Raw genomic sequence first — 26209 nt, 5'->3', positions numbered from 1 at the left:
CGCTGTCAGCTCTTCCCAGCCCCTGCGCTGGGCCCGGCTCGCCTGGAGCTCTGGGAGCCCCCCGGCCGCGCTGTCAGCTCTTCCCAGCCCCTGCACTGGGCCCGGCTCGCCTGGAGCTCTGGGAGCCCCCCGGCCGCGCTGTCAGCTCTACCCAGGCCCTGCACTGGGCCCGGCTCGCCTGGAGCTCTGGGACCCCCCCGGCCGCGCTGTCAGCTCTTCCCAGCCCCTGCGCTGGGCCCGGCTCGCCTGGAGCTCTGGGAGCCCCCCGGCCGCGCTGTCAGCTCTACCCAGGCCCTGCACTGGGCCCGGCTCGCCTGGAGCTCTGGGACCCCCCCGGCCGCGCTGTCAGCTCTTCCCAGCCCCTGCACTGGGCCCGGCTCGCCTGGAGCTCTGGGACCCCCCCGGCCGCGCTGTCAGCTCTTCCCAGCCCCTGCACTGGGCCCGGCTCGCCTGGAGCTCTGGGACCCCCCCCGGCCGCGCTGTCAGCTCTACCCAGCCCCTGCACTGGGCCCGGCTCGCCTGGAGCTCTGGGAGCCCCCCGGCCGCGCTGTCAGCTCTTCCCAGCCCCTGCGCTGGGCCCGGCTCGCCTGGAGCTCTGGGACCCCCCCGGCCGCGCTGTCAGCTCTTCCCAGCCCCTGCGCTGGGCCCGGCTCGCCTGGAGCTCTGGGACCCCCCCGGCCGCGCTGTCAGCTCTACCCAGCCCCCGCACTGGGCCCGGCTCGCCTGGAGCTCTGGGACCCCCCCGGCCGCGCTGTCAGCTCTACCCAGCCCCTGCGCTGGGCCCGGCTCGCCTGGAGCTCTGGGACCCCCCCCGGCCGCGCTGTCAGCTCTACCCAGCCCCTGCACTGGGCCCGGCTCGCCTGGAGCTCTGGGACCCCCCCGGCCGCGCTGTCAGCTCTTCCCAGCCCCTGCGCTGGGCCCGGCTCGCCTGGAGCTCTGGGAGCCCCCCGGCCGCGCTGTCAGCTCTACCCAGCCCCTGCACTGGGCCCGGCTCGCCTGGAGCTCTGGGAGCCCCCCGGCCGCGCTGTCAGCTCTACCCAGCCCCTGCGCTGGGCCCGGCTCGCCTGGAGCTCTGGGAGCCCCCCCCCCCCCCCCCCGGCCGCGCTGTCAGCTCTTCCCAGCCCCTGCGCTGGGCCCGGCTCGCCTGGAGCTCTGGGAGCCCCCCGGCCGCGCTGTCAGCTCTACCCAGCCCCTGCGCTGGGCCCGGCTCGCCTGGAGCTCTGGGAGCCCCCCGGCCGCTCGCTGCCTGTGTCACTCTCCCAGGGGACCCTGGCAGCCGGCCGAGGCAGGTTCCTTTGTCACTTCTCCACGGGCCCCTCGCCCACAGGAACCTGGGCCGCCCTCTGCTCTGGGTCCCAGCTCAGGGACGCTCAGGTCTGCACAACCCTGAACCTTCTGCCTTTTCCTTGCTGCCTTCTGGCTCTGCCGGCCAGTGTCCGCGCTGCCAGACGCCCTGCCTTGCCCAGCCCTCCCGCTTGTTCCTGCCTTTCCCAGGCTGGCAGCGTGGCTGGCCCACTGTGGGGTGAGCCCCTGCCCCAGGCCCCTGGCCCCCACATGCTGCTGGGCCTGGCAGGAGGGCCCCCGGCCGGGGATCTGCCCGCAAGCCGTGGGCTGGGCGGGGGTGTGCAGCGTGCGTGGGGCCCAGCCGACGCGTGTGCTGCTGGCAGGGTGAACGACTGCGTCCTGCGGGTGAACGAGGTGGACGTCTCCGAGGTGGTGCACAGCAAGGCGGTGGAGGCGCTGAAGGAGGCGGGGCCCGTGGTGCGGCTGGTGGTGCGGCGGAGGCAGCCCCCGCCTGAGACTATCATGGAAGTGAACCTGATGAAAGGGCCCAAAGGTGAGATCCTGGCAGGGGCTGCGGCGGCCTAACCCCGCCCCAGTCACAGGCCGCGGGCTGAGGGGCGGGGCTGTGGGGCAGGGATGAGGGGCGGGGCTGTGGGACGGGGCTGTGGGACAGGGATGAGGGGCAGGGATGAGGGACGGGGCTGTGGGGCAGTGATGAGGGGCGGGGCTGTGGGGCAGGGCTGTGGGACAGGGATGAGGGGCAGGTATGAGGGGCGGGGCTGTGGGGCAGGGCTGTGGGGCAGGGATGAGGGGCAGGGATGAGGGACGGGGCTGTGGGGCAGGGCTGTGGGACAGGGATGAGGGGCAGGGATGAGGGGCGGGGCTGTGGGGCAGGGCTGTGGGGCAGGGATGAGGGGCAGGGATGAGGGGCGGGGCTGTGGGGCAGGGCTGTGGGACAGGGATGAGGGGCAGGGATGAGGGGCGGGGCTGTGGGGCAGGGCTGTGGGGCAGGGATGAGGGGCAGGGATGAGGGACGGGGCTGTGGGGCAGTGATGAGGGGCGGGGCTGTGGGGTGGGGCTGTGGGACAGGGATGAGGGGCAGGTATGAGGGGCGGGGCTGTGGGGCAGGGCTGTGGGGCAGGGATGAGGGGCGGGGCTGAGGGGCGGGGCTGTGGGACAGGGATGAGGGGCAGGGATGAGGGGCGGGGCTGTGGGGCAGGGATGAGGGGCAGGGATGAGGGGCGGGGCTGTGGGACAGGACTGAGGGGCGGGGCTGTGGGGCAGGGATGAGGGGCGGGGCTGTGGGGCAGGGCTGAGGGGCGGGGCTGTGGGACAGGGATGAGGGGCGGGGATGAGGGGCGGGGCTGTGGGGCAGGGATGAGGGGCGGGGCTGAGGGGCAGGGATGAGGGGCGGGGCTGTGGGACAAGGATGAGGGGCAGGGATGTGGGGCAGGGATGAGGGGCGGGGCTGAGGGGCAGGGATGAGGGGCGGGGCTGAGGGGCGGGGCTGTGGGGCAGGGATGAGGGGTGGGGCTGTGGGACAGGGATGAGGGGCGGGGCTGTGGGGCAGGGATGAGGGGTGGGGCTGTGGGACAGGGATGAGGGGCGGGGCTGAGGGGCAGGGATGAGGGGCGGGGCTGTGGGACAGGGATGAGGGGCGGGGCTGTGGGACAGGGCTGAGGGGCGGGGCTGAGGGGCAGGGATGAGGGGCGGGGCTGTGGGACAGGGCTGAGGGGCAGGGATGAGGGGCGGGGCTGAGGGGCAGGGCTGAGGGGCGGGGCTGTGGGACAGGGATGAGGGGCGGGGCTGAGGGGCAGGGATGAGGGGCGGGGCTGAGGGGCAGGGATGAGGGGCGGGGCTGTGGGACAGGGCTGAGGGGCAGGGCTGAGGGGCGGGGCTGAGGGGCAGGGCTGAGGGGCGGGGCTGTGGGGCAGGGCCGAGCTGAGCGGGGTCTGGGGACCTGTGCAGCAGTTTTCCCTGCGCCCCTCGGACAGGCGTGTGGTAGCCGGAGCGCCCTGCCCCCGGGAGCAGAGCCCCGTCCTTGCCACTCGCTCCCTGTGCCCAGCCCCGCCGGGGAGGCCCGGCCAGAGACGCTGCAGGGGGCCCAGGCCGAGGAGCCGGCCGAGCTCAGGGCGCCCCGGCAGGGTTTTCGGCTCCCCGCCAGCGACTCCTCTTGTTCCCCGCAGGGCTGGGCTTCAGCATCGCGGGCGGGATCGGAAACCAGCACATCCCAGGCGACAACAGCATCTACATCACCAAGATCATCGAGGGGGGGGCCGCGCAGAAGGACGGGCGGCTGCAGATCGGGGACCGGCTGCTGGCGGTGAGCGCGCCTCCCTCGGCCCCGCAGCCCAGCGCAGGTCGCCCAGGTGGCAGCTCCGAACCTCGGCCTGGGCCTCGCCTTCTCCGGACTCCTGCCCGGGCCCTGGCCGCCTGGGGCCCAGCGGGGCCATGAGCCGGCCTTGCGGCTTTGTCCGTACACTGCCGAGTGGGGCGCCCCAGGAGGGCAGCCGAAGGGCTGGGCAGCGTGTGCGGGAGCTGGCGAATCTGGCCCAGGCTGGTCTGTTGCAGACACGGTGACTGTCCCAGCAGGGCTGGCACCGCCACACACAGGCCGGGGCAGCTTGTTCCGGAGGAGGCTCGCGGGGGCCGCCAGGGGCGGGGCTGCTATGAGGGGTGCAAGCGCCGAAGAGGAGCCTCTGTTAGGAGCCCGGGTTGGGTGTCCCGCCGAGTGGGCGCCGGGGTGCTGGGTCTCATTGTTGCGGGCTGGCTCGTTGGAGGGTGTAACGACTGCGCTGGGGGGTTAGTGCGCTGGGGGCACACCCCACAGGCGCAGGGCCCGTGGGTCTGGAAGGGAGTTCTGTCGGGAGGGCGGGACCCTTTGGCACCTGTTGCCCTGGCTGCGGGGCGTGTGCTGACGAGCTGGACGCGGGGGGGTTGGAAGGCCAGAAAAGGGGGCTCAGGAAAGAGTCTTTCAGGCGGGTCCCCATCGGGTACGGGATTGCTGCTCCCTGCCTGGGTCTGTGGCGCTGAGAATCTGCCCCTCGCAAGAACAAGGGGCCAGGTCCCCGGGGAGGCGCGTCAGGTCTCCCTGAGGATGAGCCCAGCTGGGCAGGGCAGGCTGAGCAGGACGAAAGCAGCGAGCAGGCGGGCACTGCGGGACGGAGCTGTGCCACCTCGCCTGGGCTCAGGCCTGGGAGCCGATGGGCAGGGACCCAGGGGGCCTAGCCGCAGGGGCGGAGGGCTCTGTGGTGGTGGCCGGGAGGTGGGAGAGAGCCCAGGGGAGAGCAGCAGGCGGGAGGGCCGTCAGACCATGCAGCAGGGGGTCCCTAGGCTGGAACCCGGAGGCGGGGGGGCCCGAGGGCCCTACCTGCTGCAGGGTAGGGGCCTGCTCGGGGCTGTGGCGTGGAAGGCGGCCTGGGGACCCCTGCTCAGCGGGACTCTGGTACCCCAGAAGGCGCCATGAGAGATCCCTGGGGCCAGCTGGCTGCAGCAGGCGATGTGCCTAGCAGCTGGGGAGCAAACTGCAGCTAATGTGCCCCCCCCCCGGAGCCGCCTCGCCTGGGAGAGTCCGGGGGGGTCACGGGCCTGCCTGGGACACGCTGAGTCCGTCCTTTCTCTCCTCCCGCTCCTCCCCCTCTCACACCCGTGTCCCCCCACCCGCCGCTCTCTTGCAGGTGAATAACACCAACCTGCAGGACGTGCGGCACGAGGAGGCGGTGGCCTCCCTGAAGAACACCTCCGACATGGTGTACCTGAAAGTGGCCAAGCCCGGCAACGTGCACCTCAACGACATGTACGCGCCCCCCGACTACGCCAGCAGTACGTACACCAGCCGGCCCCTCCGCCGCAGCGCCCGGGCGCAGAGCCAGGCCCGGCGGGGCCGGGGGAGGGGGCACGTGAGTCTGGAAAGGCCACGGGGGCCGGGGGCACAGCGGGGCGTGGGCCCAGCACGCCTGCCCCTGATCTTGTCTCTTCCTTCTCTGCAGCCTTCTCAGCCTTGGCCGATAACCACATAAGCCATAACCCCAGTCTGGGTTACCTCGGCAGCGCTGAGAGCAAACCCGCCTACCCCGCCCCCCCGCAGGCCACCCCGTCCCGGTACTCGCCCGTCCCTCGACACATGATCGGGGAGGAGGACTTCACCAGGTGAGCAGGGGCTGGGGGGACACCGCAGGGGAAACGCTCCCGGAGCTCCCCCATTACCCCCACACCAGATACCCCCGTTCCCAGGGTGCAGGCCTAGCCGCTCCAGTCCAGGCCCCCCACTGCCTTCTGCAGGCTGAGGTGCAGCCTTCCCGTCTGTGGGCTGCGGGGTCTTTCTCCAGGGAAGGAGCCTTACACAGTGATACCCTCCGCCTGCTGATGAGCCCCCCAGCACAGAGCGCCCCCAGGGCTCCCCACTCCCCAGGAGGCCAGGCAGGACTCCCACTGCAGCGCGGTGCCACTGGCACGGGGCCGGCTGCTCTGATCTTGGAGCTGGGGCCTGGCGCTGGTTCCCGAAGAACTTCCTTTGGGCCCCAGTTTACGGTGAAAACCGAGGCCGGCTCAGCTCTGCCGGCGCCTGTTATTTCACTAACCAGTCGTGACACGCTGCGCCGGGATTACCACCGCCCGAGTTGATCTACACCTAGCAACATTAATTGTCCAGCATCCAGGACCGGTTCCAGCCCAGAGAGAGACCCCACAGAGAGCAGGGACGTCGGGCACCGTGGCAGGAGGCGGGTACCCCAGCCCCAGCTAGGGTATGTCTACACTACCACCCTAGTTCGAACTAGGGTGGTAATGTAGTCAACCGGAGTTGCAAATGAAGCCCGGGATTTGAATTTCCCGGGCTTCATTTGCATCTTGCCGGGCGCCGCCATTTTCACGAGGAGTAACGGTAGTTCAGAATAGGAAGCCTAGTCGAACTACCTAGTCCGTGCCACGTGTAGCCGCGCGGCACGGAGTCCGAACTAGCAGACATTTAAAAATGGCGGCGCCCGGCAAGATGCAAATGAAGCCCGGGAAATTCAAATCCCGGGCTTCATTTGCAACTCCGGTTGGCTACATTCCCACCCTAGTTGGAACTAGCGGGGTAGTGTAGACAGACCCCTAGTGAGAAGCAGTTTCTGGCCAGACGAGCCAGTGTTCTTGGCCCATCTCGAGCTCTGCTTCTTTGCTGTGACACAGGGCGCCTTTGGGCTGGAATTGCCTCCTCGCAGACGGTGCGACTCTACCGCAATGCAGTTAGAGGCCAGGTCCATCGATGGCTGCGAGCCAGGCAGGGCAGGCAGCGGGTCATTGAGGAGCCTTTGGCCATTATCTTTGAAAAGTCGTGGAGATCGGGAGAGATCCCGGATGACTGGAAAGAGGCAAATGTAGTGCCCATCTTCAGAAAAGGGAAGAAGGATGATCCAGGGAACTATAGGCCGGTCAGTCTTACCTCGGTTCCTGGAAAAATCCTGGAAGGGATCCTTAAGGAATCCATATTGAGGCACTTGGAAGAGGGGAAGGTGATTAGGAATAGTCAGCATGGATTCACAAAGGGCAAGTCGTGCCTGACCAATCTGATTAGCTTCTATGCTGAGGTAACTGGCTCAGTGGACATGGGGAAGTCAGTGGATGTGATATACCTTGACTTTAGCAAGGCTTTTGATACGGTCTCCCACAATATTCTTGCCAGCAAGTTAAGGGAACATGGATTGGATAAATGGACGGTAAGATGGATAGAAAGATGGCTAGAAGGCTGGGCCCGGCGGGTAGTGATCAATGGCTCGATGTCAGGATGGCGGTCGGTTTCTAGTGGAGTGCCCCAAGGTTCGGTTCTAGGGCCGGATTTGTTCAATATCTTTATGAATGACCTGGATGAGGGGATAGATTGCACCCTCAGCAAGTTTGCGGATGACACTAAGCTGGGGGAAGAGGTAGATACGCTGGAGGGCAGGGAGAGGGTCCAGAGTGACTTAGACAAATTGGAGGATTGGGCCACAAGAAATCTGATGAACCATAGAACCATAGAATAATAGGACTGGAAGGGACCTCGAGAGGTCATCGAGTCCAGCCCCCCGCCCTCAAGGCAGGACCAAGTTCTGTCTACACCATCCCTGACAGATGTCTATCTAACCTGTTCTTAAATATCTCCAGAGAGGGAGATTCCACCACCTCCCTTGGCAATTTATTCCAATATTTGACCACCCTGACAGTTAGGAATTTTTTCCTAATGTCCAATCTAAACCTCCCCTGCTGCACTTTAAGCCCATTACTCCTTGTCCTGTCCTCAGAAACAAAGAGGAACAAGTTTTCTCCTTCCTCCTTGTGACACCCTTTTAGATATTTGAAAACCGCTATCATGTCCCCCCTTAATCTTCTTTTTTCCAAACTAAACAAGCCCAGTTCATGAAGCCTGGCTTCATAGGTCATGTTCTCTAAACCTTTAATCATTCTTGTCGCTCTTCTCTGCACCCTTTCTAATTTCTCCACATCTTTCTTGAAATGTGGCGCCCAGAACTGGACACAGTACAGGCAGTCCCCGGGTTACGTACAAGATAGGGACTGTAGGTTTGTTCTTAAGTTGAATCTGTATGTAAGTCGGAACTGGCGTCCAGATTCAGACACTGCTGAAACTGACCGCCAGTTCTGACTTACATACAGAATCAACTTAAGAACCCCAGGTGTCCCCAAGTCAGCTGCTGCTGAAACTGATCAGCAGCTGATTCCAGGAACCCCGGGGCAGAGCAACTCTGCCTGGGGCTTCCTGTAGTCAGTGCTGGTCAGTTTCAGCAGAAGCTGACTTGGGGACGCCTGGGGCAGAGCAGCTGGGGTGCTGCTGGGTTGCTCCAGTAGCGCTGCTCCTCGGTGCTACTGGACTAACCCAGCAGCACCCCATCTGCTCTGCCCCAGGCGTCCTGATTCAGCCGCTGCTGAAACTGACCAGCAGCGGCTGAATCAGGACCTGGGGCAGAGCAGCTGGGGTGCTGCCGGGTTGGTCCAGTAGTGCCCAGAGCGGGCACTGCAGGACCAATCGGCAGCGCCCCAGCTGCTCTGCCCCAGAGTCCAAAACAAAAGCCTGGTCTGCTGGGGGGGGGGGAGCACACTAGCTGCGCCCCCCCCCCCCCAGCAGACCAGGGACACGGGGAGCAGAGCCGCAGCGGCAGCGGGGTGCCGTGCCTCTGAGGCTTTGCTCTGGCAATTGCTCTGGCAAAGCCTCAGAGGCGAGGGACCCCGCCGCGACTGCGGCTTCAGTCCGGGAGCCTGTGGTCTGCTGGGGACGGTCCCCAGCAGACCACAGGCACCCAGATTGAAGCGGCAGCAGCGGCGGTTCCCCGCGCCTCTGAGGCTTTGCTCTGGCAAAGCCTCAGAAGCGCGGGAACCCGCCCGGTGCCCCTGGTCTGCTGGAGACGGTCTCCAGCAGACCAGGGGCACCGGAGCAGCTTACGAACGGGGCTTTCTCGCCCCGACTTCCGAGGCGAGAAAGCCCCGTTCGTAAGTGCGGATCCGACGTAAGTCGGATCCGCGTAAGTCGGGGACTGCCTGTACTCCAGCTGAGGCCTAACTAGTGCAGAGTAGAGCGGCAGAATGACTTCACGAGTTTTGCTTACAACACACCTGTTGATACAACCTAGAATCATATTTGCTTTTTTTGCAACAGCATCACACTGTTGACTCATATTCAACTTGTGGTCCACTATGACCCCTAGATCCCTTTCCACCATGCTCCTTCCTAGACAGTCGCTTCCCATCTTGTATGTATGGAACTGATTTTTCCTTCCTAAGTGGAGCACTTTGCATTTCTCTTTATTAAACCTCATCCTGTTTACCTCTGAGCATTTCTCTAACTTGCTAAGGTCATTTTGAATTATGTCCCTATCCTCCAAAGAAGTCGCAACCCCACCCAGTTTGGTATCATCTGCAAACTTAATAAGCGTACTCTCTATCCCAATATCTACATCATTGATGAAGATGAGGTTCAACAAGGACAAGTGCAGAGTCCTGCACTTGGGACGGAAGAATCCCAAACATTGGTACAGGCTGGGGACCGACTGGCTAAGTAGCAGTTCAGCAGAAAAGGACCTGGGGGCTACAGTGGATCAGAACCTGGATATGAGTCAGCAGGGCGCCCTTGTAGCCAAGAAGGCTAATGGCATATTAGGCTGCATTAGGAGGAGCATTGCCAGCAGATCCAGAGAAGTGATTATTCCCCTTTATTCGGCTCTGGTGAGGCCACATCTGGAGTATTGTGTCCAGTTCTGGGCCCCCCACTACAGAAAGGATGTGGACGCGTTGGAGAGGGTCCAGTGGAGGGCACCAAAATGCTGAGGGGGCTGGAGCACATGACCTATGAGGAGAGACTGAGGGACTTGGGTCTGTTTAGTCTGCAGAAGAGAAGAGTGAGGGGGGATTTGAGAGCAGCCTGCAACTTCCTGAAGGGAGGTTCCAGAGAGGATGGAGAGAGGCTGTTCTCAGTGGGGGCAGATGGCAGAACAAGGAGCAATGGGCTCAAGTTGTGGTGGGAGAGGTCCAGGTTGGATATTAGGAAAAACTATTTCACTAGGCAGATGGTGAAGCGCTGGGCTGGGTTCCCTAGGGAGGGGGTGGAGTCTCCATCCCTAGAGGTGTTTAAGTCTCGGCTTGACAAAGCCCTGGCTGGGTTGATTTAGTTGGGATTGGTCCTGCCTTGGGCAGGGGGCTGGACTTGCTGACTCCTGAGGGCTCTTGCAGCTCGATGGTTCTCTGATTCTGTGATCACGTGAGGATTCCCCGCTCTGTTCCCTCCCTCGGGGGCACCTGGCCCTGGCTGCTGTGGGCCGACAGGGCGCTGGGCTGGGCGGGCCTTGGTCTGACCCGGCCTGGCCGCTCGGATGTTCAGGTTTGATGGGAGGTGGGGATGTGCCTCCAGGCTTCGCAGCGGCAGCTGCTGCTCTCGTCTGGCTGTAGAGGGAGGCTTCAGGCCTTCCCACACTGCTACAGCAAAACCACATGGCTCCATCCTGGACCCCGTTTCCCGCCCTCCCGCTCTGCTAGTCCAGGGGGCCGTGGGGGAGGGGCAGTGTTCTGGCCTAGCGACACCGCCCCATGCCCCAGGCGTAGGGCGCTGGGGGCTCCTAGCGCAGCATGAGCCATTAGCATTGCAGACGCTCCTCGGGGCCGGGCCTGTGGCTGGGCGTGTCTCCGGCCGCGGGGGTCTTCGTGCGGGGCCCATTGCTGTCTGGCCTTCCTAGGGGGAGGCACATTCCTGGGGACAGAGGGGCTGAAGCAGCTCTGCCCCGCCCCCGCAGGCCCTCCAGCCGGGAGCAGGGGCGGGGGACACGCAGAAGCAGTGACTGTGCCGGGGGTTGGGAGGCGGTGCCAGTTCTGGCCACTAGGGGGCGCTGCTGCGCACAGTGAGGGACACTGCCCGGGAGGGCGCTCGCAGCGATGCCAGGCTGTCAGTGGGGATGGCAGCCCTGGCCCGTCCCCTGTCTCCCCCCCCGGGCGGACGAGCCCCCCGCTGCCCCTGCTCTGGCGGGAAGCTGCACACTCCGCAGGCCCGGGCGGGAGACGTCCTGCGTGGGGAGAGCCCAGACAGCAGCTCCCCGCCGGACCGAGCGCCGCGGAGCCCGCGCAGGCTCCCCTGCTGCCTGAGAAGCCGTCGCCTCCGGCCCAGGGGTCTGTCTCTCCCGGCCGGGCGAGCCGTGCAGGCCAGAGACCCAGCGCTCGCCTCTCGGCGCCGAGCCTGGCCGCGCCCTGCGGGGAGCAGCGTGGAGTCCGGCGCCGTTTTCCCTCGTGTTAGCCCCCCCCAGCAGCCTGCAGCACTGCCCCAGTGGTGGGCCTGGGGGTGAGCGGAGGGGAGACATACAATCAGAGTCCTGGCCTTTCCGTGGCCACCGGGGTCCTGCGCTGCCGCGCGGGTCGGGTGCTGGGGCTGCAGCGTGCTACTCCCCCGGCACACCGGCCTCCACACGCAGGCGAGGGAACGAGAGGCTGAGCCCAGGTCCCCGCCAGGGAGACGTTCGACGTCAGGCGGCTCCAGCCAGGTGGATTGGGTAGCTGGAGTCGCCGCGCCTCGGGCGCCGTCCCCACAGCGGCAGCTCCCAGCAGCTCGCCTTACGCCTTGAGGAGCCGCAGTTCCAGCGCCCACGGGGGGCCCTTGGGTTCCTTACTAGCCCCGCTAAACGGAACGCTGGGAGACGCCTCTGGAGTGTCCCTCCGGCGGTAGGGATAGCCGGGGCCTGGCATGTGGGCAGGGCACCCGAGGTCCCGCCCAGCACTTGGCCTCAGGCTGCCGTGTGAGACGCTGCCCGAGCCGGTCAGAGGGGAGCCCGAGAGGGTCGCCAAGGCCTCAGGCCCCGGGCGGCTGGAGCTTGGCTCTGGCCTGCGGCAGTCACACGGGGCAGCCCCTTGCCGGGTGTGCTGCGTTACCCGGGCAGGCCGTCTCCCTGGCTGGGCCCCCGTGCGCAGGGCTGCCACAGTCCGCTGGCCCCCCCGGCGACGCGCCCTGAAGGCAGGCCAGGCGAAGGGCAGTGGGTGCTGACGGCACTGCAGTGACCGAGAGCCGGGCGCCCCTCCGCGGCCAATCCCAGTGCTGCGGCAGCCCCGCTCTTTAGGCACGCACGGGGGGCACACCGCCCTGTCCCGGGACGTTGTCATGCCTACAACGCGGAGCTAAGCCTCTGGCAGCCCCATCCCACTCCAGGAGGCTCCACTCAGCCGCCCGCCCGCCCGCCGCGCACCCCTCGGCTGCCAGGGCAGCACAAACTGAGCATGCGAGAACCGCGCCCAGCCACCCCAGAGCTCCAGCGCTTGCCAGGGCCGGCCGGGAGGTGGCTCGTGGAGGGTGGGTGCAGGAGAGGCGTGCTGGAGGCAGTGTAGACGAAGGGGGCTCGGGGTGTCTCTGGTCAGGCGCTCAGAGAGGGAGGCTCTGACCACGATCGCTTGGGAGGTGTCTTCTCCGGCAGGGTTCCTGCGCTGGGGCGGGGCGAGAGCCCCCTGCGCCCTGGCGACGCGCCGGGCGAGTGATGTCGTCTCTCCTGCCCTGCCCGGCAGGCAGCAGCCAGTCCCCTTGTGGGCGTCAGGGCTCTGCTACTTGCCCCTCCAGCGGGCGGTGCGAGCGGTGCTTGGGGAACAGGCGGAGGCTGCTGCTCCAGCAGATGGTGGACGTCAGTCGGTGGTTTTGCCCATTTTGGGGAGCAGTGGGTCCGCCCCCCTGCGCTGTCATGGGATGCTGAGTTAGCCCCCGGATCCCCTGTGTTCAGAGGGTGCCCGCGAGGCGCTCTGGGGCTGGGCTGGCGTTCCGATGCCTTCGCGCCCCTCTGCTCTCCAGAGGGGCCCCAGGCCAGAGGGGTTAACACCGGCCGGGATCTCAGCGCAGTGCTCCCTTGGCTCCGCCCTGGGCGTGCGTGAGGGTGGCTGTGCCCGGGCGGTGTAGGCAGAGGGGGTGTCTAGACTACAGGGTTTTGTTGACAGATACTGTTGACAAAGCTTCTGTCGACAAAGAGCGTCTACACTACAACCAGTTCTGTCGCCAAAGCAAGCCGCTTTGTCGACATGACAGTGTGGACGCAAAGGACAGTGTAGATGCAATAACGCCTTCTGGCGACAGAACTGTTGATAAAAGGCGTTATTCCTCGGAGAATGAGGTTTACCAGCTCGACAAAACTGCTGAGTTTTCTCGACGTTATGTCGACAGAACTCAAAGGCAGTGTGGACGCAGGTTTAGTTTTGTCGACAAAACCCTGTAGTCTAGACACACCCAGGGAGGCCTGGGCCCTGCGCGGCCCCAGGAGGGACGGCAAAGCCAGGCAGACGGGGGGGGGGGGGGGGGGAGGAGCACTCAGAACATTCCTGCTCCTCGCGCGGCCCCGTGGGAGCAGGCGCCGCAGCGCAGCGATGTTCACCGCTACCGTCTCCTCGTCCATGTCCCACGGGGGACCCCAGTGCCCCCTCCCTCCCTCCCTCCCAGCAGCAGCCTGGCCACAGGAAGAAAGGGGAGCGCAGGTACCGTTCTGGCAGCCCGAGGGCCATCAGCCGGGAGAGGCTGGGTGAGGCGCCTGGCTGGGCCCATGCTGGATCCGGCCGAGTCCGAGCCACTCCTGGCGTTTTGGCTTGTCTTGGGACGGCCTAGCAGCGAGGGGCCCACAGCCCCGTTAGCGGCACCGGCCGTAGAGCAGACGGAGCTGGAGGGGCTGCAATGGGGGGACGCCAGCCCCCAGGGTCTGGTGCTGAGCAGGGGTGGGCAGAGGCTTGTCCTGAGGGTCGCTGCACGCCGGGGCCGGGCGAGAGGCTCCAGGCCCGGACCAGCCCTCCTTAGTTGTCCTGCTTCACCCAGTGTCTGTGCTAACCCTTTCCCTGGTTCAGCCGGGCGGCCTGCCCTCCATCTCACGCCCCGGGCGGGCGAGCGGCTGGGGTCAGCACTGGAAGGCAGGGGCTGGGCCGGAGGGGGGCTGTGAACGGGCAGGGAGTGGGCCGGCCAGCCGGCCTTTGGCTGTTCTCGGGGTGCAAGTCCGGCTGATGCAGCTGTGGTGTGCAGCCCCGGCCCTCGCACTCCCCAGGGCTGGCCCCTCCCTTCCCCAGCTCCTTCCCTCCCCGCACGGAGAGGCCTGTTGAGCCGGCTGCTGAGCTCCACACGCCCCCAGCCCTTGGCCAGGCGCCCCAGGCTGCAGCCTGCCGGATGGTGCAACTCCCGGCCCTGCGCTGTGATTTGCTGCCTTCCCATTGCTGGCTGAGGCGTGGCGAGAGGCTGAGCGCTGGGGCAGGGAGACTCAGGCCTGCTGGATTCCAGGTGTGTCAGGTGCTCAGTGGCTTCCTCCTTCCTGCACAGCTGGGAGCAGCGCGCAGCCCCCCCTCCCCCGCGGCCTGGCTGGCACTTGTGTCCTTCCTCTGAATGTCTGCTGTCTGCTCCCACAGAGAGCCCCGGAAGATCATCCTGCACAAAGGCTCCACCGGCTTGGGCTTCAACATCGTGGGGGGAGAGGATGGAGAGGGGATCTTCGTCTCCTTCATCCTGGCCGGCGGCCCTGCCGACCTCAGCGGGGAGCTGCGGAGAGGAGACCGCATTCTGTCGGTGAGTCCCGGCCCGCTGCCCGGTCGGCCGCGGGGCTCGTGGGCCCGGAGAGCTGCGTGATGGCCAGCTGCCTGCCCCGGCCGCCGGCCCGTGTTCCGTATGCCGCGGGAAACGTCGCCCTCAGCCCCCTGACTGTACAGCCAGGGCAAAGCCGGGAGAGCGGGGCTGGACGTCTGGCCACGGTACGAGAGCCCTTGCGGCTGAGTCAGCCTGTGTGCAGCCCCGCTGGCGTCCCCAGGCCCAGTGGCAGCACGGCCCCTGGGTTTTCCTTGCAGCCCGGCGTGTTCCTGGGCCGCTGTGCAGCGTGAAAGCCGAGCAGTGTGGCCAGCAGAGCCCAGACCCTCGCTCCCAGTGTGAGCAGCCGCGCGGTGCAGCCCGGCAGTGGCGCTGTGCGCTCGGGGGAGCGGTGTGGCCCTGCCAGAGGGGGTTCTGGGTGTGCTCTGGCCTGGCAGGGTCTCTGGGTCTCTGGCCCGGGGCAAGAGGGTATTGCTTCCATGCAGATGAGGCCAGAGCAGATCTGGGGAACTGGATTTTCCTCCTTTCCCTGGAGTCTGGAAGATCTCACAGGGCGGAGCAGCAGTAAACAGGGTAGCACAAGGCTCGAATTCCCCTGGCCCTCCTGTCCTAGCACCTGTGTCCAGCTGCGGCAGGCCCAGGGGAGCAGAGGCTGAGGCTAGGAGTTGCAGAATGGCGGAAGGCTTGGGAGGGGAATGAGTCTCTCGGGCGTCTCCGCCCACGGGAAGGTGTGGCTGCAGAGCAGGGAGGCATACCACGCTCGCGCGCACCTGGCCGGCAACGGCACCTGGGACCGGTACTCAGCTGCCAGGCCGTGGGGCTACGTCTGCTTCTCCAGGCCTGGCTCTGAGCACTTCTGGGGGGCGGGAAGAGATCTCCCCGGCGCCGGCGTTCCCGCTGGGAAGTGACGGCATCTGGCGTAACCTGTCTGGGCTGAAATGGCAGGCGTGGCCCGGAGGCCTGGGTGCCCCGGCAGAGCAGTGAGTAAGACGCTTGCGCAGCGCGTTCTCCGCTAGCCCGGACTCTGAGGCGCAGCCCAGGAGCCCGGCCGCAGCCGAGAGCGGGTCCTGAGCAAGCGGCTGGGGAGGCAGGAGCTCTGGCTGGTGCTCTCGACGGAGCAGAGGCTGCGCTCCCCTCGGGCCCGTGCCAGAGGGGTCAGTGTGCCAGAGGGAGCGTGCTGCTTGGCCTGGTTTCTGCTCCTGCACTGGGGTCCCCACCTGTGGCTCGCGTAGCCCGGCCTCTGGCGCGCCGGCCTGTGAAGCAGACTGGCCGTGCTGACACACCCCGCCCCCGCGGGCTCGGGGAAGGGTTGAGGGAGCCCCTTCGGGGGCTGCATGGGCAGAGCAGCGTAACCAGTCAAGCTGCGCCTGCCCACAGGGCCTACGTGTGGGAAACCCCTTTGCCACATGGGCGCTAGTGGCCTCACCTCCCTGGGCTACGCCCCCCCGCTGGCTGCCGTTCTGCATCTGCACCCAGAGCTCGGCTCCAATCCAGGCACCGCAGGTGAACCCAGCGCAGCCTGAGGGTCAGTGCCCTGCGGGCCGGCCCAGCCTGGACGCACCCTGCTCCCCTGGCCCATCAGCTGCCAGTGCCCTCCTGGGCTCCCTCCCCCCTTCACCAGCAGGCCGGCCCAGGGGCAGCCACGCTGGGCTCTCGGGGAGCTGCCCGCGGCTGCAGAGCCCTGCCGGGGGGTGCCTGGGTCCTTCCCCCGGGTCTATGGGGTGAGCGAAATCTCTGCCCTGCGCTCAGCCGGCAGGCTGCTTGGGCGAACGTCAGCGCGCTCGCCAGCTGGGCTCTGTCCGCGGGCTAGGCCTGGGGCCAGGCCGCAATGGGGGGTTTCGTGGTGGGGTTGGCACAGCACTGGGGGGCGGTAGCCGGGGGCCCGCGGGGAGCAGCTGGGAGGCAGGAAGGGGGCCTTGCTGGTGAGCCGGGCGCCGTCAAGGCCTCGTGGCGATAACTAAGCAGACCCCCTTGGTGTGTGCTCAGGTGAACAGCGTCAATCTCCGGAACGCCACGCACGAGCAGGCGGCCGCAGCTCTGAAGCGGGCGGGGCAAACGGTGACCATCATCGCGCAGTACAGGCCTGAAGGTAGGAAATCGCGAGAGCTGGCGCCCGCTGCAAGGCCCGGCCGCGGGGTCCCTCCCTGCCCGGGGCCCAGCTCCCAGGCCGCCCTGCCACTGGCGTTCCTCTGGCGACTAGCCGGCGGCTCCCTGCTCCGCAGATCTCCCTCCTGCACTCAGTCCAGCAGCCCCTCCTCTGTGCCGGGACGGGAGTGGAAGCACGGGCAGCGGCGCCTAGTGGTGACTTCTGCACGTGTAACGTGGCCTGTGACGTGTCTTGATCCATGTTCTGGACGCCGGGACACAGTGTCCCTGACATGCTGCTTTTCTGCCCATCACAGCTGCCTGGGGTATGATCTAGCAAAGAGGTCACAAGGCTGTCTGGGCTTGCGGGCTCCTGCCATCCCCTATTCAAAGGGGGCAAAGCAGTCTGCTGCCCCCCTCGGCGTGCCTACTGCCCCCGCCCCCTCACTCCTGCCCCTCTTGGCGTGCCTACTGCCCCCGCCCCCTCACTCCTGCCCCCCTCGGCGTGCCTACTGCCCCCGCCCCCTCACTCCTGCCCCCCTCGGCGTGCCTACTGCCCCCGCCCCCTCACTCCTGCCCCCCTCGGCGTGTCTGCTGCCCCCACCCCCTCACTCCTGCCCCCCTCGGCGTGCCTACTGCCCCCGCCCCCTCACTCCTGCCCCCCTCGGCGTGCCTACTGCCCCCGCCCCCTCACTCCTGCCCCCCTCGGCGTGTCTCCTACCCCTGCCCCTTCAGCGTGTCTGCTGCCCCCACCATGTCCCCTACCCCTCTCGGTGTGCCTGCTGCCCCCACCCCTCTGTCCCTCACCCCTGCCCATCTCATCATGCCTCCTGCCTCCCTCCGCCCCCCTCATCATGCCTCCTGCCTCCCTCCGCCCCCCTCATCATGTCTGCTGCTCCCACCCACGTGTCCCCCACCCTTGCCCCTCTCAGTGTCCCCCCCGCCCCTTTCAGCGTGCCTGCTGCCTCCACGTCCCCCACCTCCGCCCCCCTCTGCTGCCCCTCTTGGCCTGCTGCCCCCACCCCTGTGTCCCCCACCCCTCTCAGTGTACCTGCTGCCCCCACTCCCCCCACCCCCATTCGTCATGCCTGCTGCCCCCGCCCACGTAGACTCATAGAACCATTGAGCTGGAAGAGCCCTCAGGAGTCATCAAGTCCTGCCCCCTGCTCTAGGCAGGACCAATCCCAACTAAATCAACCCAGCCAGGGCTTTGTCAAACCGAGACTTAAAACACCTCTAGGGATGGAGACTCCACTACTTCCCTAGGGAACCCAGCCCAGCGCTTCACCACCCTCCTAGGGAAATAGCTTTTCCTAATATCCAACCTGGACCTCTCCCACCACAACTTGAGACCATTGCTCCCTGTTCTGCATCTGTCACTACTGAGAACAGCCTCTCTCCAGCCTCTCTGGAACCTCCCTTCAGGCTGCTATCAGATCCCCCCTCACTCTTCTCTTCTGTAGACTGAACAAGCCCAAATCCCTCAGTCTCTCCTCATAAGTCACATGCTCCAGCCCCCTCATCATTTTGGTTGCCCTCCGCTGGACCCTCTCCAATGCGTCCACGTCCTTTCTATAGTGGGGGGCCCAGAACTGGACACAATACTCCAGATGTGGCCTCACCAGAGCCGAATAAAGGGGACTAATCACTTCTCTAGATCTGCTGGCAACGCTCCTCCTAATGCACCCTAATATGCCATTAGCCTTCCTGGCTACAAGTGCCCCCTGTAACCCCCAGGTCCTTTTCTGCAGAACTGCTACTTAGCCAGTCGGTCCCCAGCCTGTACCAATGTTTGGGATTCTTCCATCCCAAGGGCAGGACTCTGCACTTGTCCTTGTTGAACCTCATCAGATTTCTTGTGGCCCAATCCTCTAATCTGTCCGGGTCACTCTGAACCCTCTCTCTGCCCTCCAGTGTATCTACCTCTCCCCCCAGCTTAGTGTCATCTGTGAACTTGCTGAGGGTGCAATCCATCCCCTCATCCAGGTCATTCATAAAGATGTTGAACAAAACTGGTCCTAGAACCGAACCTTGGGGCACTCTGCTAGAAACCGACTGCCATCCTGACATCGAGCCGTTGGTCACTACCCATTGGGCCCGACAGTCTAGCCAGCTTTCTATCATCTTACCGTCCATTTATCCAATCCACAATCCCTTAACTTGCTGGCAAGAATATTGTGGGAGACCGTATCAAAAGCCTTGCTAAAGTCAAGGTCTATCACATCCACTGACTTCCCCATGTCCACCGAGCATAGGAGCTAATCAGATTGGTCAGGCACGACTTGCCCTTAGTGAATCCATGCTGACTATTCCTGATCACCTTCCCCTCTTCCAAGTGCCTCAATATGGATTCCTTAAGGATCCCCTCCAGGATTTTCCTGGGGACTGAGGTGAGGCTGGCTGGTCTGTAGTTCCCTGGATCGTCCTTCTTCCCTTTTTAAAGCTGGGCCCTGCATTTGCCTTTTTCCAGTCATCCGGGATTTCTCCCGATCTCCACGACTTTTCAAAGATAATGGCCAAAGGCTCCGCAATGACACTTGCCAGCTCCCTCAGCCCCCTCGGATGCACTAAATCCAGACCCAGGGATCTGTGTGTGTTTAGCTTTTCTAAGCCTGTTCTTTCTCCACCGAGGGCTGCCCACCTCCTCCCCATACTGCATTGCCTAGCGCATTAGTCTGGGAGCTGCCCTTGTCCGTGAAGACACAGAGAAAGAAATCATCGAGTACTTCAGCTTTTCCCACATCGTCTGTCACTAGGTTACCTCCCTCATCCAGTAGGGGCCGCACCCCCTCCCTGACCACCCTTGTATTGCTACATGCCTGGAGAAACCGTTCTTGTTCCCCTTCACATCCCTTGCCAGCTGCAATTCCCATTGTGCTTTCGCCTTCCTGAGAACTCCCCTGCATTCTCCAGCAATAGATTCATACTCCCCCAGTCACCTGTCCAAGTTTCCGCTTCTTGTGAGCTTCCCTTTTGTGTTTAAGCTCCCCAAGGATTTCCCCTGTAAGCCAGTCCGGTCTCCTACCATGTTTGCTTTTTTTGCTACGCGTCGGGATGGTTTCTTCCTGTGCCTTTAATAAGGCTTCTTTAAAATCCTGCCAGCTCCCCTGGACTCCTTTCCCCTTCATGTTACATCCCAGGGGATCCTGCCCATCAGGTCTCTGAGGGAGTCAAAGCCTGCCCCTCTCGGTGTGCCTGCTGCCCCCACCCCCACCAGTGTGTCCCCCTCTCCGCCCCCTTTGGTGTGCCTGCTGCCCCCCCCCCCACGCTCCCCACCTCCTCCGCGTACCAACCATCCCGAGTTATCATTTTCAGCCCTGGTGGAAATCCCTCACGTCGAGTGACCTTTCTCCATAAGTGCCTGTAAGCCCACTTGGAATAGGGTGGAAGGCCTAGGACACTGGCTCTCCAACGGCAGTGCACCACCACCCTTCTGACAGGAAAAACCCTGCACAAGCCTGGGGGGGGGAGCCTCACCGCTCTGGGCCCGGGGCTTGTAATCTGAGTCCTGCCACCCAGGCAGTGGGCTTGGGCTCCAGCCGTGGGGGCCTGGGCGCCCCCGTCCCAAGGGGCGACCCACTTTAGGGTTTGAGAACGGCTGGCGTAGGACGAGCCAGCCTGCCCTCACCCTGCACGGTTCCAGCACGGCAGATGCTGGGCTCGCCTCGCCGGGAGGGGCCATTCCAGGGTCCCCGTAGGCAAGGGCTCTCATCCCAGTATCGCTCCGGATCCCCTCAGCCTTGTGCAGGGGGGCAGGCAACTTCCCAGTCCCTTCAGTGGCCAGATCCACCAGCCATGGGCAAGCCAGGCTAGCGAGTGGGCTGCGTCAGCAGCCTCCTTCATCCCAGCGGCTGCAGGATTGTCGTAGCCAAGGCGCTCACCTGGGACAGGGCAGGCGTCCCTGGAAGGTGGGGTGTCGAGGGACCCGCACAGTCAGTGTTGGGTGCAATCAGCCCCCGCCTCCCTGCACGGGCTCTTGCTTGGTGTGTGTCTGTGCATGGGCAAAGATTCCGTGTGTAGTCATGGCGTAGAAGCTGGGGGAAGGCTCCACTCTGTGGAGCTCTGCTGTTTGCGGGGAGGGGAGGGGGAGAAACGGAGCGTCCCAGCGGATCCAGAGCTCTGTGCTCCTTGGCCTACGCTGTGAGAACAGGCGGAGCGCTGCAAAGAGACCGACTGATCCTTATTGCTGTCCAAGAGACCCAACGGAGGGGAGGGCAAATAGGAGCTGAGGTCATAGGTCAAAGCCGAGTTGTGCTGAGACTAGATGCGCCGTGGGGCTGTAGCTGAACCAGAGCACATGGGCCGGAAGCCCCGTGTTCAGGCGGCTCAGGGCTGCCACTGGGATGCTTCGCCAGCGTGGGGAGGTCCCGGGGTTGGAACAGCAGAGTGCTGCAGGCCCGGAGTGAGGTGCGTCTGCCGAGGAAGTGCCAGGGTTGGATTAGCAGGGGAGCTGCCCCTCCGGGTGACAGTGACTGTACCATACAAAACAAAGCGTTAGTGTGGAGAACACCTCCCATACAAACTGCACCTGGCAATGCTTTCCTGTTCCTCACTGGGACCCGCACCTGACCCCAGGGCCCTGGGGCAGTGTGGGAAAGACTCCGCTGCTTTACCGCCCCTTGGTGCGCCTGGCACAGCAGAGTCCAAGGGAAGAAATCAGGGAGTTTTGAGCAAGACTCGGGCATTTAATACAGCACATAGCTTGGCCTTGGCAGTCTCTCCAGGGCAGCATGGCTCCCTGGCCTGAAATACTGGGGGTTCATCTGCTACAGCTGCGAGCCTCCTCCGGCCCACGGCCATCCAGAGTCCCTGCAGTTAGCAGGACGTGTGTGTCCAGAAAGTCCTGCCAGGTGAAGCAAGGGGCCGCGGAGCAGGCTAGGTCTGAAAGCAGGGTTGGAGGGAAATTGCAACTCCCGCACCCTGGCAGCCAGAGCCAGTCTAGGGCCATGGTGGGGCTGCGCTGGGGAGAGGCAGGCTCCTGGGGCCCATGCACTCCTCAGGCTTGAGAGCAAAGGCAGCCCAGCCGCAGCATGCACACCGCTGTTGAGCGCCGCCCCCGGGCAGCAGCCTGGTCAGAGTGGAGGGGAAGGCTCCACTGCTCACGTCGGAGGCTATTTTTGCTCCGAAGCCCTAGACGGCTCTATCTGAAACTCGAGACCAGAAGTGACTCACTAGCCATGCACATGCAGCGGGGGCTTATCATTGCCCTGCAGTCCCCCGGCCAAGGCTGCTCCGTTTGGCTTGGTCGTATCCCCCGTCCCCAATCAGCAACGCAACTCGGACTCCTTCATCCGCTGGGTAGCTTTGCGGAAGCTGACTGCCACTCGGGATAACCTGACCTCAATGCCAGGCAGCTCCGTACAAGGAAATGGTGCATCTTGCGTGCAAGACCCAGGCCTGAGTTTGCAACTGGCGAAAAGTCCCTTTCCTCCCAGGGAAATAGTAGAAAGTCCCCTCAAGCTGGAGCCAAACTTTCCAGCTTCTTGAGCCTCGTTTGTGCTGTTGGACCTTCCTCATGCTCCGCAGCTGCCACTCCCGACCTGGCTGAGACAGGGAGCTGACACCTTCCTGAGACGGTCTGATTCCCGCTGATCCCGCCGTCGCTTGCCCCCGCGCAGGCCCCAGAAAGCCCTTCGTTTTAAAATGGCCCCACCATCCCTTGGGACACCCAGTCGCTATCCCCCCGAGGAAGCCCAGCAGCACCAGGCATGGCAGCAGTGCCGTGGCCGTGAGAAGACCCCGCGCCCGGGGAGTTATTCTGGTGCAAGCCTGGGTGGGCACACTTCCTTCAGGAGAGCAGCTCGAGTCAGCCTCGCCCGCCGGCTCGATGACCACGGGCAGCCCTGCACTAAAGTGACTTCCCCGCCGTGTCCCAGGCCTGCCCCGAGCTGTGCAGGCAGCCGGCTAGGCCGCCCGGCTGAGCCATGTGGCTGGTGGGCAGGTCGGTGCCCGGCGCCAGGCACCCCCCTTCCCCACGCCCGGGGCACAGGCCCGGCCGCCCGCCACGCACAGGGCCCGGGCCGGGGAGGGGCCTGAGCATGGGCCGGGGCCAGCGTGTGCCCCGCTCTGTGCTCCGCGGGGCCGGACCGGCCAGACGCTGCCCCTGCAGCTGGGGCTCGCCGCGCTCCGCCGGGGGCCGGGCGGGCTCCGTGGCCTGGGGGCCGGGCGAGCTCTGGCGGGGGGCGGGGCCGGGCGGGCTCCGTGGCCTGGGGGGCGGGGCCGGGCGAGCTCTGGCGGGGGGCGGGGCCGGGCGGGCTCCGTGGCCTGGGGGGCGGGGCCGGGCGGGCTCTGGCGGCGGGGCGGGGCCGGGCGAGCTCTGGCGGCGGGGCGGGGCCGGGCGGGCTCTGTGGCCTGGGGGGCGGGGCCGGGCGGGCTCCGTGGCCTGGGGGGCGGGGCCGGGCGAGCTCTGGCGGGGGGCAGGGCCGGGCGGGCTCCGTGGCCCGGGGGGCGGGGCCGGGCGCGCTCTGGCGGGGGGCGGGGCCGGGCGGGCTCCGTGGCCCGGGGGGGCGGGGCGGGCCCACGCGGGGCAGCGCACAGAGCAGGCTGCCCTGGCCCACGTGCCCCCCCCTTGGGCAGCCTGAGCCGGGCCGCGTGGCGGGACTGGGGCGGGCGGGGCCCGGGGCAGGGGGCGGGGCGTGGAGGACCCGCCCGGCGCGCTGCGGGGGGGCGAGGAGCTGCCGGGCCGCGAGACGGCTCCCAGCGCGCGGGGAGTGGGCGGGGCGCCGTGTATGTAGATGAGAGTGGCGCTGATAGGCCGAGCTCCAGGGGGCGGGACTTGGGGCGAGGAAGTGCGCGGACGCTGATTGGAGCGACGCGGGGCTGGGGGCGGGGCCAGGCCTCCCGCCCGTGCGGCTTTGTGTGCGGGGCCGGGCGGCGGGCTCGTGAGGCGCGGGGCCGCCTGGGGGCCGGGCTGCGAGGTGAGTGGGGGCCGCCGGGCCCCGCCCCCGCGGGCCTTCCCCTCCCCCACCCCGAGGGGCCCGGCCCGGCGCGCAGGCCTGAGGCCACGGTGATGCCCGTCCTGCGCCGCGCGCCCGGCCTGGTGCGGGGGGAGGGACCCGCGGGGACCCCCCCCCCCGCCCCGGCCGGGGCCTCCCGCACTCATGCGCCGGGAGCCCGCCAGTCTGTGCCTGGCACAGCGCAGTGTGTGAGAGACTCACAATCTGTGTGTGTGTGTGCGAGAGACTCACAATCTGTGTGTGTGTGTGCGAGAGACTCACAATCTGTGTGTGTGTGTGTGCGAGAGACTCACAATCTGTGTGTGTGTGTGTGTGTGTGTGAGAGACTCACAATCTGTGTGTGTGTGTGTGTGTGAGAGACTCACAATCTGTGTGTGTGTGTGTGTGAGAGACTCACAATCTGTGTGTGTGTGTGTGAGAGAGACTCACAATCTGTGTGTGTGTGTGTGTGTGTGAGAGACTCACAATCTGTGTGTGTGTGTGAGAGACTCACAATCTGTGTGTGTGTGTGTGAGAGACTCACAATCTGTGTGTGTGTGTGCGAGAGACTCACAATCTGTGTGTGTGTGTGTGCGAGAGACTCACAATCTGTGTGTGTGTGTGTGTGTGTGTGAGAGACTCACAATCTGTGTGTGTGTGTGTGTGTGAGAGACTCACAATCTGTGTGTGTGTGTGTGTGAGAGACTCACAATCTGTGTGTGTGTGTGTGAGAGAGACTCACAATCTGTGTGTGTGTGTGTGTGTGTGAGAGACTCACAATCTGTGTGTGTGTGTGAGAGACTCACAATCTGTGTGTGTGTGTGCGAGAGACTCACAATCTGTGTGTGTGTGTGTGTGAGAGACTCACAATCTGTGTGTGTGTGTGTGTGTGCGAGACTCACAATCTGTGTGTGTGTGTGTGTGCGAGACTCACAATCTGTGTGTGTGTGTGTGCGAGAGACTCACAATCTGTGTGTGTGTGTGTGTGTGAGAGACTCACAATCTGTGTGTGTGTGTGTGTGTGTGTGAGAGACTCACAATCTGTGTGTGTGTGTGTGTGAGAGACTCACAATCTGTGTGTGTGTGTGTGTGTGTGCGCGCGAGAGACTCACAATCTGTGTGTGTGTGTGTGTGTGCGAGAGACTCACAATCTGTGTGTGTGCGCGTGCGCGAGACTCACAATCTGTGTGTGTGCGCGTGCGCGAGACTCACAATCTGTGTGTGTGCGCGTGCGCGAGACTCACAATCTGTGTGTGTGCGCGTGCGCGAGACTCACAATCTGTGTGTGTGCGCGTGCGCGAGACTCACAATCTGTGTGTGTGCGCGTGCGCGAGACTCACAATCTGTGTGTGTGCGCGTGCGCGAGACTCACAATCTGTGTGTGTGCGCGTGCGCGAGACTCACAATCTGTGTGTGTGCGCGTGCGCGAGACTCACAATCTGTGTGTGTGCGCGCGCGCGAGACTCACAATCTGTGTGTGTGCGCGCGCGCGAGACTCACAATCTGTGTGTGTGCGCGCGCGCGAGACTCACAATCTGTGTGTGTGCGCGCGCGCGAGACTCACAATCTGTGTGTGTGCGCGCGCGCGAGACTCACAATCTGTGTGTGTGCGCGCGCGCGAGACTCACAATCTGTGTGTGTGCGCGCGCGCGAGACTCACAATCTGTGTGTGTGCGCGCGCGCGAGACTCACAATCTGTGTGTGTGTGTGTGTGCGCGCGCGCGAGACTCACAATCTGTGTGTGTGTGTGTGTGCGCGCGCGCGAGACTCACAATCTGTGTGTGTGTGTGTGCGAGCGAGAGACTCACAATCTGTGTGTGTGTGTGTGTGTGTGTGTGAGAGACTCACAATCTGTGTGTGTGTGTGTGTGTGTGCGAGAGACTCACAATCTGTGTGTGTGTGCGCGCGAGAGCGACTCACAATCTGTGTGTGCGCGCGCGAGAGACTCACAATCTGTGTGTGCGCGCGCGAGAGAGACTCACAATCTGTGTCAAAATACAGGACAATGTAGCACTTTAAAGACTAACAAGATGGTTTATTAGGTGATAAACTTTCGTGGGCCAGACCCACTTCCTCAGATCAAACAGTGGAAGAAAATAGTCACAACCATATATACCAAAGGATACAATTTAAAAAAAATGAACACACATGAAAAGGACAAATCACATTTCAGAACAGAAGGGGGATGTGAGGGGGGGGGGAAGGAAGGTGAATGCCAGTGAGTTAATGATATTAGAGGTGGGGAAGGGGAGATGTCTGTGAGTTAATAGAATTAGAGGTGATAATGGGGGAAGCTATCTTTGTAATGGGTAAGATAGCTGGGGTCTTTGTTAAGTCCAGTGTGGAGAGTGTCAAATTTTAGCATGAATGCCAGTTCAGAGGATTCCCTTTCAAGTGCGGATTTGAATGTCTTCTGAAGTAGGATGCAGGTTAGCAGGTCATTGAGACTGTGTCCTTTCTGGTTGAAATGACAAGCAACTGTTTTTTCTTTGTGATCCTGTCTAATGTCTGTTTTGTGGGCACTGATTCTTTGGCGAAGTGTCTGAGACGTTTGTCCAATGTACATAGCAGACGGACACTTTCGGCACATGATAGCATAGATTATATTTCTGGAGGCGCAGGAATATGTATTCTTGATCTTGTAACTCACTTGGTTAGGCCCAATAATGGTGTCAGCAGAGTGAATATGTGGACAAAGGTGGCAGCGGGGTTTATTGCAAGGGAAAGTACCAGGGTTGGTATTAGTGTGGTATGTCCTGTGGTTGTTGGTAAGAATCATCTTGAGGTTAGGTGGTTGTCTATAGGAGACTATGGGTCTGTCTCCCAGAGCTTCTTGGAGTTTAGTGTCCTGTTCCAGTATAGGCTGTAA

The 26209-nt window shown here is 64.3% G+C and overlaps 1 protein-coding gene across 7 annotated transcripts in view; it reads left to right on the top strand.

The window, feature by feature from the left end:
• DLG3 (discs large MAGUK scaffold protein 3) overlaps positions 1–26209 on the top strand; it is a 183511-nt gene that overhangs the window by 109805 nt on the left and 47497 nt on the right. For 5 of the 7 annotated variants that reach the window (XM_089781780.1, XM_089781778.1, XM_075917662.2 and 2 more), the window contains 6 exons: positions 1668–1837; positions 3471–3607; positions 4962–5106; positions 5274–5433; positions 14149–14305; positions 16307–16409. In XM_089781780.1, the coding sequence (XP_089637906.1) occupies positions 1668–1837; positions 3471–3607; positions 4962–5106; positions 5274–5433; positions 14149–14305; positions 16307–16409 (872 nt within the window). Of the gene's footprint in view, positions 1–1667; positions 1838–3470; positions 3608–4961; positions 5107–5273; positions 5434–14148; positions 14306–15281; positions 15301–16306; positions 16410–23166; positions 23323–26209 lie in introns of those variants that run through there. The other 2 variants (XM_089781783.1, XM_089781784.1) reach the window with 2 other exon arrangements.

The sequence above is a fragment of the Pelodiscus sinensis genome, chromosome 13 (genome assembly GCF_052426305.1).
Source record: "Pelodiscus sinensis isolate ZL-2025 chromosome 13, ASM5242630v1, whole genome shotgun sequence".
Lineage (NCBI taxonomy): Eukaryota > Metazoa > Chordata > Testudines > Trionychidae > Pelodiscus > Pelodiscus sinensis.
The sequence above is the reverse complement of the archived record's forward strand: the minus strand, read 5'-3'. Positions and strand labels throughout refer to the sequence as shown.